The 12301-nt window shown below is 54.2% G+C and overlaps 1 protein-coding gene across 2 annotated transcripts in view; it reads left to right on the top strand.

The window, feature by feature from the left end:
• Positions 1 to 265: 265 nt before the first annotated feature.
• PPIL2 (peptidylprolyl isomerase like 2) overlaps positions 266 to 12301 on the top strand; it is a 23640-nt gene continuing 11604 nt past the window's right edge. The window contains exons 1-8 of one of the 2 annotated variants that reach the window (XM_045535124.1): positions 266 to 465; positions 2182 to 2231; positions 2755 to 2800; positions 4250 to 4312; positions 5944 to 5995; positions 8577 to 8628; positions 10792 to 10883; positions 12102 to 12191. In XM_045535124.1, coding sequence (XP_045391080.1) covers positions 434 to 465; positions 2182 to 2231; positions 2755 to 2800; positions 4250 to 4312; positions 5944 to 5995; positions 8577 to 8628; positions 10792 to 10883; positions 12102 to 12191 — 477 coding nt within the window. In that variant the 5' untranslated portion in view covers positions 266 to 433. The remainder of the gene's footprint in view (positions 466 to 2181; positions 2232 to 2754; positions 2801 to 4249; positions 4313 to 5943; positions 5996 to 8576; positions 8629 to 10791; positions 10884 to 12101; positions 12192 to 12301) is intronic. The other variant, XM_045535123.1, reaches the window with a different exon arrangement.

Below are 12301 nucleotides of genomic sequence, written 5' to 3'. Positions count from 1 at the left end.
GGAGGCTCCCGCGGAGGGAGCTGGGACGGAGCAGAGGCTGGCGGGACTCGGGGCTCCAGGAGGACATTAATTTAGAAGACCGAGAAGCCACCGTGGGTCTGAGCGGAGATGGCACTGAGCCATGGCTGCGCAGGTAAACGGGACGGTCCAGAGACAGGCCCCTCAAGAAGCTGGGGCTGCGAGGCGGAAGCGGCCGGGCCCAGAACGCGCAGGAGCGAACAGGGCGGCTCAGCCCGGCACTCGGACCCGGCCGCGGGCCCCTCAGAGCATGCGCACTTGGCGCCAGGGCCGCAGTCCTTGGCCCACCGAGCGCTCGCTTCCGGGGCGGGGCCGCGGAACCCGGAAGTAGTCGGGGACCCGGGTAAGGCTCCTGGGTCTAAGTTGTCTGTCGACGCTTTTCCTGTGTTCTCCGGTTCTCCCCGCCGTCGCCACCATGGGGAAGCGACAGCACCAGAAGGACAAGATGTAAGTTGAGCCGCAGCCCGGAGCGGAGCCCCGCTCTGCGTCAGTCCCCGTCTGTCTCGCTCTTCGCGTCGCTCCTCTTCCCCCTCGGCCAGTCCCCAGAGCTCGTCCCAAATGTCGCTTCCTCACGGAAGCCTCCGTCCCCTCCCCAGGCAGGGTCAGGACCCCCCAGCCGCCGCGGTCTCCGGAATCCCGGCTCGGACACGGTCAGCTGCGGGCTCCCGAGTGTGGCCTCCGCCGGCCTCGCCGCCCCGCGGGCTCCGTTTTCCCTTCTCTGCTTTTGCCCCGGGCCGCCCCTGTCCGCGCGCGAGCTTTGTTCCCGAATTGGTGGTCTCTCCTCTGCACCTCCGGCGTCCCCGTGTGCCGGGTTACGCCTGTCAGCCTGCACACGTGCCGCAGTCATTTAAAGCAAGCCGCCGTGCCCCGTGTTCCCCTCCAGCTGCCACCATGTTCCCGAGATTCTTGACCTAACGAGTGAAAGACCTGTGACTACTTGCTGTTTTCTGCTGTCTCTTGAAACCACTCCACTCAGACTTTTGTCCCCAAAACAGCTGTTGTCGGGATCCCAGTGACCTATGTGTTGCTACATCTAGTGTTCAGTTCTCATTTTGTTGAGCTTCTCAACAGCATGCGGCGCGGTTGCCACCCCTCTTCTGAAGCCCTTCTTTGGTCTATGGGATCCCACATGCTCTTTGTTTTCCGTCTAGTTCAGTGGCCTGTCGTTTGCCAGTCTCCTTTGCTGGACCCTCCTCCCTTCTCCCGGACCTCATAGGTTTCTCCTCTGTAAATGTTCTCTGTGGGAGATCTCTCCAGTCTCGCAATAGTCAGCTGCTTACCCGACACCTCCACTTGGAGGACTGATAGGTTTAATATACGCCACATGGAACTCTTGACTTTCAGCCCCTGCACCTGCTCTTCTCCTAGCCGTCCTATTTCAGCAGTCACACCTGCTGGTCCTGAGTTTGCCCCGGTCAGAAGTCAGGGAGCTGGCCTTGGTGCCTCTCACCCACCTCTTCCTGTCCGTCAGAAAGTCCTGCTGGCTCTTTCAGGAGCTGACATTTCTCACTTTGTCCCCGTTCCCCCTTAGGTGGAGTTTATGCCACCTCCTTCCTGGACCTTGGTATTCACCTCCTGATTGGTTTTGTGCTGCCTCACTTGCCCCCCCCCACACAGCGGCCAGACTGACGCTTTGAGACTTATGTTAGATCGCCTCAGGGCTCTGCTCAGAACCTTCCCACAGCTGTCCATCCCACTTAGGGCAAATCTGGAGTGTTTACCGTGGCCTGTGAGGCCCCTGTGATCCGGCCACTGCCCGTGTCTCTGTCTTCATCTGCCACCAGCCCTGTGCACATTCTTCTCCAGCCACGGCTGCCTTCTTCTGGAGCACACCCAGCTTTTCCTGCCTCAGGGCTTTGCTAAGTGCTGTGCATGCTGCTCCCTCTGCCTGGAAAGCTCTTCCCACGGCGCCTTCTCATTGTCAGGTCTGCCGATCAATTCTGTTTCTTTCCTTCAGAGCAAAGCAGGACTGTGTGTATTTGTTGACTTGTTTGTGTATCCCCATGTCTGTTGTATTTATCGCTGTGTGCCTGACACACAGTAGGTGTTTCATAGCATTCGTTAAATGAGCAAAGATCACGTCGGTGGTTACTCATTTCTAAAGACTCAGTCCTCTTTATCAAGGGCGTGGTAGTAGCATTCTCTCTCCCTCTCTTCCCTCAGGTACATTACCTGTGCCGAATACACTCACTTCTATGGTGGCAAGAAGCCAGGTAAGGCGTGAAATCCTGTTCCCCCTTGAAGGAGGTGGCATTAAGGAATGATGTCTTCATTACACAATGAGCTGTAAAAATGGGACGATTAACAAGAACACAGAAACTATGGTAGACAGATGGGCTGAGGACATAGTTCACAAAAGAGGAAATATATTCAATAAAAGAGAACATGTTTCATCTTGGTGAGTTTTTAAAATGTAGGTTAATATAACGTTTTTTTCTCTATCAAGTTAATAAAGAATATAAAAAATGATCTTTTTAGCTATCAAAGCTATCAAGGCCGCAGTTAAAAAGCACTGTCATAGTTTATTGGGAGTAAAAAAGTATATAGTTTTTGTCTCAGTTCTTTTTTGATGTACCTCATGTGTTTTGGTTATACCTATGAAAAGGTTTTTAATTCACAGCAATTACTAGGTAATTCACATGAACTTTTTCATAAAATGTAATTGAATTGTTGATGATGAAATAGATGAAATATTTTACAGAGTAAGCTTTCTGGTTTTTGTTTTATTTTAAACAGATCTCCCACAAACAAATTTTCGTCGTTTACCTTTTGACCACTGCAGGTAAAGGTTTTGCAAGTTTGTCTTTCCCTTGTGGTTGTTCTCTGATACTTTCTAATAGTGAATCTGCCCCTTGGGGCTGCATTTGGAGTTCTGTGTCCCCCACCTGGCTCTTCCCTGAACAGGGAGAAGGCGGACCCACCAATGATGACAGCTAGTGGGTATTTTCTGCTTATCGTGTCTGCGTTTACGTGCGTTGTCTTTTTAACTTCATTCTTACCTTCCAAGGGGGGCAGACCCTGGTGTTAAGCCTGTTTTTCAGTTGACAGAACTGATGCTTAGAAGAGTGAAGTACCTCACCAGGTGTCACATCGGGGAAGTGGTGCTGCTGAGTCTCGAACCCAGTGGTCGGACTCTGGGTCCAAGCCTTTAACACTTTACTCCTGTTCCAGATTCAGTAGCAGCAGCAGCAAAAGTAATGATGGTGGGAGGCCCTTTGCCCCTTACCTGGGAACTCAGGTCACTGTTTGGGCGGGGAGGGACCCAGATGTAGAACCCCTCAAATGCTTCTTCAGCCCACATTGGTACCTGTATGAACAAAAGGGGGGCCTGTTGGAGAAGCAGGACCAGACCCGATGAACCCGAACACGTTGCTCCTCCCAGGGCGAGGGGGGCTGTGGGAGTGGGTGCCTCTTGGGCCTGAATTTCCCCAAGCCTGAGCCATGGTCACCTCTGCTCTGGACACATCCATGTCTATGCCACATCCTCCTCAACACCCCGACTTCTGATTCTGTAGATCAGGGTGGGCCTTAGCTGACAGAGTTCTGCTGTGATTCTGGCACCCCAGTTGAGGCAGGTTGTCCGGATACCACAGTGCAGCAGGAAAGGGGCAGAGGTGTCGTGCACAGTGCAGGGTGGCGGGGGTGGGCACAGCCGCTGCAGCCCAACAGCTGGCCCTCCCTGCATCTGCCCAGGGCTCCGATGTGGTTAGTGGGGGCTTTTCTGCTCACCAACCCCTGCCTGGGGAGGGTGAACAAATGAGGCCCGGGCATCTCTGGCCAGAGTTTCCCCCACCCCACCAGGTTTTGTCATGCCTCGTGGGCGTGTGGTCATGTTCAGATCGGGTATGAACCGATGTGATGGATGCTTCCATCCTCGTTCCAGTTCCTCCAACAGGTCTTTGGTCTGCATTGTGACCATTTTTTAACTACCTGGGATTTATGGGTAAAAATGTGCTTTGAAAATGTGGCCCTTGCGATCATGGGAGAAGATGCGTATTCATCGATGTCACGATGTTTGGAGCTTGCCCTGGTGCTGGATCCTGTTGCTCATTGGCGATAGCACCGCCACTGTTGCAATTAGGGTGGAAGGTTGGGAGGGAGGGAGCTGGCCAGGTTGCCCTGAGAGGGCTCCGGGCGCAGCGTCCTGGGAGGTCACCAAGCCAGGCCCAGCCTGCCCATGGCCTGACCAGCTGTGGCCGGCTGCTGACCAGGAGTGACTGTCCTTTTTCAGTCTCTCCCTACAGCCCTTCGTCTACCCAGTCTGCACCCATGAAGGCGTCGTCTTTGACTTGCTGTGAGTTTTTCCTTGAATTTTGATCTAACAAACATGGTGAGATTGTTGACAGCCACTAAGGATGGGGATGTTGGGTTAGTGGCTCCAGGCAGCACCAAGCCAGGCATTGACAGACCCCTGGTCCCAGCAGCATCAGGAGCCCTAGGTGGCCTCTCGGGGACCGAGAAGGAATAGTCAGGGCCTCAGGGCCATGGCAGCTCCCAGGCAGGCAGCTCTAGCTGGCCAAGTGCTGTTGTCGCTGCCTGGAATGGGGTTGACCACACCCCGACCCCCACGTGGGTCCTGCTGTTCTCTCTGGCCTACCCGCCCATGCCTGTTTCAGAGTGTTACTGACAGCATTTCCCACTTTATGGAGGCAGAGCCGTAGTTAAGGTACACACTTTTCCAGTGCTCTGTTTTCAAGCACTATGCCCAGTTTTGGATCCCAACATGAGCCAGCTTCTATAATTTTTTCATGCGTCAGGCTCACTGTAGAAAATTTAGAAAATATGTCAAAGAAAAAGGGAAAATTTTGGCATAATCCCACTATCCAGGATGACCACTGTAGATTTTGAGACTCATTTTTCTGTGGGTTTATTTGTAGTAACGTGGTTGTGAAGTATTAATAGATAACACCTGGCTGGGTGTAGCGGCTCACGCCTATAATCCCAGCACTTTGCAAGGCTGATGTGGAAGGATCTCTTGAGGCCAGGAGTTTCCAGACCAGCCTGGGCAACACCTGGAGACCCTTCTCTACCAAAAATAAAAAAAAAAATGAGCTGGGCATGGTGGCGCCTATAGTCCCAGACACTTGGGAGACTGAGGCAGGAAGATCACTTGAGCCCAGGAGTTTGAGGCTGCAGTGAAGTATGATTGTGCCATACTGTGAAGTATGAAGTATGATCCAGCCTAGGTGGCAGAGCCAGAACCTGTCTCTTAAAAAACAACAACAACAACAAAGATAACACTGTGTGGATCCATTTTTCATTCAGTTATGATGAGAGCTTTTCCCCCCATGTGATTCAGAATTCTCTGAAAGTATGATTTTTTTCCTTTCCTTTTTTTCTTTTTTTTGAGACAGAATCTCGCTCTGTTGCCCAGGCTAGAGTGCTGTGGCATCAGCCTAGCTCACAGCAACCTCAAACTCCTGGGCTCAAGTGATTCTCCTGCCTCAGCCTCCCCAGTAGCTGGGACTACAGGTGCACACCACTGCACCCAACTAATTTTTTTCTATTTTTAGTAGAGACGGGGTCTTGCTCTTGCTCAAGCTGGTCTGGAACTCCTGACCTCAAGCGATCCTCCGGCCTTGGCCTCCCAGAGTTCTAGGATTATAGACATGAGCCACAGTGCCCAGCCTGAAAGTATAATTTTTAATGCTGGCCCAGTATTTCATTGTACATTATACATTATCAACATTTATTTACACCTTTTTGCCTTGTTATAGTTTTTGTCGTTGATACATAACGTTGATACAAAACCAGAACACATTTTGAAACCCGTGTATCCACAGATATTTCCCTTTCCTTTGTTGGGGCTCTTTCCCTCCTGAAGTGAAGTAAACCCTCTAACCCAGAAGCTGCCTCCAGGACCACGTTGTTACCAAGCAGTGCCCAACCGCCGCAGCGACGCTTTCTGTTCTCTCTTCCCCCCAGGAACATCATTCCGTGGCTTAAGAAGTACGGGACCAACCCCAGCAATGGAGAGGTAGGCAGCCGGGCAGGAGTTTCAGTGACGCTGGTGGACGCTGTCCTCTTGCCTTTTATTCGAGAGGTTTTCATGCGTCACGACTGTGTTAGAGAACCATTCGTGGGGCACAGTGAGGAGGTTCAGTCCCCCCCCCACTACCTATTCATTTCTGGAAATGTTCCCTGCTGTGCACACACATGTACGTGTGTATGTCATTTCTTGGGCCATGATGTGTTCCCTGTGCGCGAACCCTTCTGTTCCGGGGTTTGCGCACCCCGTGGTGCCTCTGGAGATCTGAGTGTGTCAGCGCAGAAAGTGCTGCCCCGCTCTGTGATGGCTGCCACTTCCTCCTCTAGCTGTGCTGTGCTGGCCTTCATCATTCGCCGTTACAAACAGAGGTGCAGGGACTGTCCTTGTGCACTTTTCTCTGGGCACAGGAGCATCCTGTGGGACTGCTGGGTTGCAGGGTGGGTGCGTTTTCAGTTTCAGCGTTGGTAGCTGCCGGCTCCTTGCCCTCCAGTGCGGTTACATCTTTTTACTAACAGCAGCGTGTAAAAGAAATGTCCTCGGAAACACTGATTATCATTTATTTTTTAAAAATTTTTGCTACTTATGGGCCAAAAGAGAAATTTAATTTGTATTTTTATTGTGGGTTAGACCAAGCAGTTTCTTATATGTCTTGCGAATTCTGTGCTGCTCAGAAGTGTGTGCCCAGGGTCAAGTTCTAGCTGATTTTCCTTTTCTATTTTTCTACACCCCACTTTGTGTCTTGATTATAAACGCATGGTTTTCCTTCATTTTAATCATCTTCTCTATTTTCTTGGTTCCTTTACTTCCCAGAGATTTCTGTCCTCCTCTCATTTGGGCCCATTTCTTCATTCATCCAATGGCATCTGTCCGTCCAGCAGGAAGGTGTTGGCCCCTGCTGTGTGCTGGGCCTGTAGCCGGGGCCAGGCTGGCGGCAGCAGACCAGGGAGGCCGTGGAGGGTGGACCAGTGATTTAATTAATTGTGCCTATGAAGTGGAGCCCCCTTAAAAACCCTAAGGAAAGGGTTCAGAGAGCTGCTGTGCTGCTGAGCACATCCACGTGCCAGGTGGTGGTGCAGCCCACTCCACAGGGACAGAAGCTCCTGCGCCCGGGACCTTTCTGTGTCTTGCCCCGTGTACCTCCTTATCTGGTGAACGAAGGGTTTCCCGAGTTCCATGAGCCAGTCTTGGAAACTGCAGGCCCTGAGGAGGAGGTGAGGGAGTGTGGTTTCAGGAGCCCTGATTTATAGCCCGGGCAGAAGCGCGGCAGGCCTGGACCTGCGGCTGTGTCTGCGGTGGACACAGCCTGTGACTGTGCCCCTAGCCTGTGAGGTCTCTGCTGACAACAGGGAGTTCATGTCAGAATTGAATCAAATGGTTGGACACCCAGTTGGCGTCTGGAAATTCAGAGAATTGGGTGTGGTGAGGAAACCCCCATGTGTTTGGCGTCCAAAGCCTCATTTGCAGATGCAGACCACAGAGGCAGGAAGGACTTACTGACCTTCAGGACAGGGTGACTCCTCTGGGTCCTCAGGAGCAGCGTCTGAGGCTGAGAGGACAGCGTGATGACAGTGCAGGCCTGCCTGGAGTCTCAGCGCTCTGGGAGGCCAAAGCTGGAGGATCGCTTGAGGCCAGGCTGGGCAACATAGCAAGACCCTTTCTCTACAGAAAAACAGAAAAATTAGCCGGGCGTGGTGGCATGTGCCTATTGTCCCTGCTACTCAGGAGGCTGGGGCAAGACGCTCCCTTGAGCCCAGGAGTTCAAGGCTATAGTGCGCTAGGATCGTGCCTGGGAATCACCACTATCCTCCAGCCAGGGCAATGTAGCAACCTGTCTCTAGAAACCCTGTCTCTAGAAAAAAAAGAAAAAGGAAAAAGAAAAATACAGGAGCCCACCTTCCCCTCATAACCACATTTAGCATTTGGGTGTGTTTATTCTTTTCCTTCCACTTTTTTTTTTTTTTTTTTGAGACAAAGTCTTACTCTGTCACCCGGACCAGAGTGCTGTGGCGTCAGCCTAGCTCACAGCAACCTCAAACTCCTGGGCTCAAGGAATCCTCCTGCCTCAGCCTCCCGAGTAGCTGGGACTACAGGCACGTGCCACCATGCCCGGCTAATTTTTATATATATATTTTTAGCTGTCCATATAATTTCTTTCTATTTTTAGTAGAGACAGGGTCTCGCTCTTGCTCAGGCTGGTCTTGAACTCCTGAGCTCAAACAATCTGCCTGCCTTGGCCTCCCGGAGTGCTAGGATTACAGGCGTGAGCCACCGCGCCCGGCCTCCTTTCACTTTTTTTTATATCTTTTTTTTTTCTTTCAGAATATTACAAGGTCCCTCTACTTTTAATGTCTTGTTTTTCTTAAATATTTGTATGACAAAATAAATGGACACCTGCATACCCCCAATAGCTGAAGAAATACATTCATTTTTTTAATTTCAGAAGTAATCTGTGCTCCCCACAAAAATGTGCCAACGCAGCCATTCCCGTGTGTCTCTGGCTTCCCCCCGGCCCGGCGTCTCTTAGGTCGGTCACTTGTTTGTTATTAATTATTCATCGTCCTTCTTCCAGAAACTGGACGGGAGGTCCCTGATCAAGCTGAACTTTGCCAAGAACAGCGAGGGTGAGTAGAGCCGTCACGGCCAGCCCTGGGCTTGGACCGTGGACCCAGGGCCCCGGCTCGCCCACGTCTCCTGCGGAATCCGTCATTCCCCTTTGATCACGCTGGGCGCTTGCGTTTGCTTTCTGAAAGGCACCATGCGATTTCTCCTCACAGGCCCGGGTCGATCTGAGCTGGGGGTGGGTGGGGGCGCAGCCTTGGGTGTTGGGCATTGGTTCCCACACAGGTGGCCGGGCCGTTGGGCGCTGCTGGTGGCTTCTGTGGGCACAGCTGGGCTCTGTGGTGCCCGGGCCGTATCTGAGGCTGTGGTCTGAGCCTCGCTGCAGGCAGAAGCTGCTCAGGCTGGGGGCCCGGGTGTGGCCAGGCAGCAGGGACGGCTGGTCCGGAGGGGTTTGCCAGGCGGCTGTTGGGCTGGGCCGCCCTTTGCCGCTGCTCATGAGGCCCCACCTAGCGCTGGTTCCTCCCTCGCTATGTCCCCTGCTTGCCCTCCGCGGTTCTCAGGGCCAGACATCCAAGCTGAGGTGACCCGCCGGCCCAGCCCCTGCCTGGGCACAGATCTTGCTCCCTCGATTCTTTGTGGGTTGGCCCAGGCCTTGTGCCTGTGCAGATGCCATGATGTAGGTGGCTGTCCTTGTGCCTCGGGCGTGTGTGTTCCAGGGGATCCTGAACCATGTGAGGCTGGGCCTCCCTTGTTGACCCAGAGCCCGGCCCGCAGTCGGTGCTGGGTTCACAGGTGAATGAGTGAGTGGTCCCCGGTAGCAGCAGTGCAGCGCGCCGTTGGTGGAAGGTGGAGGCAGGGAGTGCCTTCGCCTCTGCTGTGGCTGGTCCAGGTGGCCCACAGTGTGCACCTGTCACTTGGCAAGTGTCTGTTAGTGCCTGCCACGTGTGGAGAAAACCAGGCCATTTTGTCCCTGAATGAGGGAGCCTGCATTCTGGTGGGGAGAAAGCCAGAAAACAGCCCGGAAGGGTGTGTCAGATGCTGCCGCTGCCGTGGACAGAAGTACGGCAGGGAGGGCAGAGGGCTGCAGGGGTCAAGGTTTGGGTAGAGGAGCCCATGGGATCCGGGAGCACAGTCCAGCCGAGGGCACAGCTGGTACAAAGGCCCTGGGGTGGGCACACACTTGAGGGGAAGCAGCGTGAGCCAGGCCAGGAGCAGGGGATGAGGTGGGAGAGGTCAGGGCCGGGGACGGCGTGCACAGCCTTCCTGCGGGGCCCGGGCAGCCATGGAGGGCTTGCACTTCTGCTCCAAGACGGGAACCGCTAAGGGAAGAATGAGATCTGGTCTAACTTTTCTCTATTTTTGTTTTTCAATAACTTTGATCTAGAAGTCTTTTTTTTTTTCTTTGTTTCGTTGTTAATTGGAATTTCAGACGTATGGAAGCAGAGAGTGCTGGTGCGGTGAGCCCTCCCCGGCCTGTCACCCCCGCAGTCCCCGCCGCCTCCCACCTGCAGGGTTCTCTCTGTGCTGGTGGACGAAGCCAGTCCCAGGCCTGAACACCTCACTGGGCAGCGCTTAAACATAAGGGTGTGAGACAAACAGTCACAGTCCCATTCTCAGCCTGGAAAAATTAATAGTTCCTTAGTCTCGTCAAATGTCTGGCTGGTGTCCCATTTCCATAATTGTCTCCTAATTATTTTTTTGTAATCTCCAAATTAGGATGTTTAAAAAGTTCACACAAATGTGTGTGGTTGATGTCTCTGAGTCTCTTAATTTAGAAGTTTTCTATCCACTTTTTTCTTTTTGCAGTTTCTTTCTTGGGGCTTTATTTGACAGGGCCCCTGGTCACAGGGTGGGGACTTGCTGGGCGGGGAGCTGGTCAGACGTTTGCTGCAGTGACCAGGCAAGGGGACAGGTGGTGAGGGGCTGGGTCCCTGGGAGGATGGGCTGTTTCTTGCCATGGGCCGACTTCAAGAGGAGGAGGAGGAGGTCAGTGGTCACCTGGGGGTGGACTGGGGGCCATGGAGGATCCGGGGAAGGTGGTGCTGGCATTGGGTCTTGTAGGATGAATAGGAGTTTTTTATTGGTACAGTGGGAAGGCAGCAGCAGCTGTCCCTCTAGCTCCGCCTCCTCTGACCTCAGGCTGAGTTCTCTGGCCCCCAGTGGTCCTCACCGGGATGTCACAGCCCGCATGCAGGGTGACCAGCCTCCCTGTGCCTTCTGTCTAGGGAACTACCACTGCCCAGTGCTGTTCACCGTGTTCACCAACAACACCCACATCGTGGCTATCGGGACGACCGGCAACGTCTATGCCTACGAGGTGGGTCCTGGCTCCGGGGCATGGGGACATGGCGTGGGGGCCTCGGGTATGTGCTGGTGGCTATGCCGGCTGGGCTGGGTGTTGGGATGAGCTGGGCACAGCCTGTCCTTTTGGGTTCACAGCCACTGGTGCAGGGTGTCCTGCCAGAGCTGTTGCTGGGCAGCCTTCCCATGTTCAGACAGGTCAAGAAAGGGGGTGGGGGCTTCCTGCTGCTTCCAGACCTGGAGTCCAGGTGGTCCTGGCTGCTGAACAGAGGCCATTTATCCCCCCGGGGTCCTCCCATGTCTTCCTCAAAGACCAGGCCCTGCGGAGGACAGGCCCCCAGGGCTGTGAGGGTGGCACTGGGCCCTGGCTCTGGGTGGAGCCACCTGTCGCCAGGAAGGAGTGGGTACTGGGCTCGTAGGAGGAGTTCTGCCCGGGACTGGGTCCTGGAGAGAGCAGGCAGACTCCCACGCTGGCCGCCCGCGCAGGGCAGGCCTGGCGCTGCAGGAGCAGCTCTCGCGCTGGTTCCGCTCCTGCACTGATGGCCGAGGGGTTGGTGGCCGGCGCTGCCCCGGGGGTCTGGGGCCACTTCCTGCCCGAAGCGCACACGGACTGGCTCGGTCCTTGCTGATGATGCCCCGTGAGGGCACATCTCATGTCCTACGTAAAACAGCGCACAATCGCAACTGATTACATCACAGCTTAAAGCAATATGTATGAAAGTACTTTGCACCACATTTTTACTGTCGCAAGGACTGTCTACAAATTAACCTTAATGCCATCTGGTGGTCACTGAGAAATTTTTGTCTCAGAAAATTGGTAACAACTTTAGAAATTAAGTAATAACAACAGTACCTGCTGTTGAAGAGACTTACCAAACACCTACCCTGTTCCAGGGCTCTGCGCTGAGCATTTTATCTGCACTATTTCACTTTTTCACGGGCTGGCTGCCTGGTGCACGGGAGGTGCCAGTGGGTGGCGGCTCGGGTGGTGGCTCGCTGAGCCTGCTTGCTGATCCGCGAGGCGGCATGACGAGCCTCCCCAGGGAGGCTGCTGAGAGGCTGAATTAGGGCCCGGGGGGCTGTGCCTTCACAGCGCCCGCTGCTGGGGGGTGCACAGCTGTCTCTGGGCTGCCTCACTCCTTGGTGGTGCCTGGGTGGCTCCAGGCCTCCTGCCTGGGCCCGCAGTGCCAGGGCTTGGGGCAGGCGCTGAGATGCCACGTCCTTCCGGCCCCAGGCAGTGGAGCAGCTGAACATCAAGGCCAAGAACTTCCGAGACCTGCTGAGTGACGAGCCCTTCTCTCGACAGGACATCATCACCCTGCAGGTGAGTCTGCTTCCTGCCAAGAGGGGCCCCCAACCTCTGTATGGCTCCCTGGGCGTGGCGGTCTCCCCTCTGGTGACCCTGCCGTCAGTGCCCCCAGGCCCCCGCCTGCA

This window comes from Lemur catta, chromosome 21 (assembly GCF_020740605.2).
Source record: "Lemur catta isolate mLemCat1 chromosome 21, mLemCat1.pri, whole genome shotgun sequence".
Taxonomy (NCBI): domain Eukaryota; kingdom Metazoa; phylum Chordata; class Mammalia; order Primates; family Lemuridae; genus Lemur; species Lemur catta.
The sequence above is the reverse complement of the archived record's forward strand: the minus strand, read 5'-3'. Positions and strand labels throughout refer to the sequence as shown.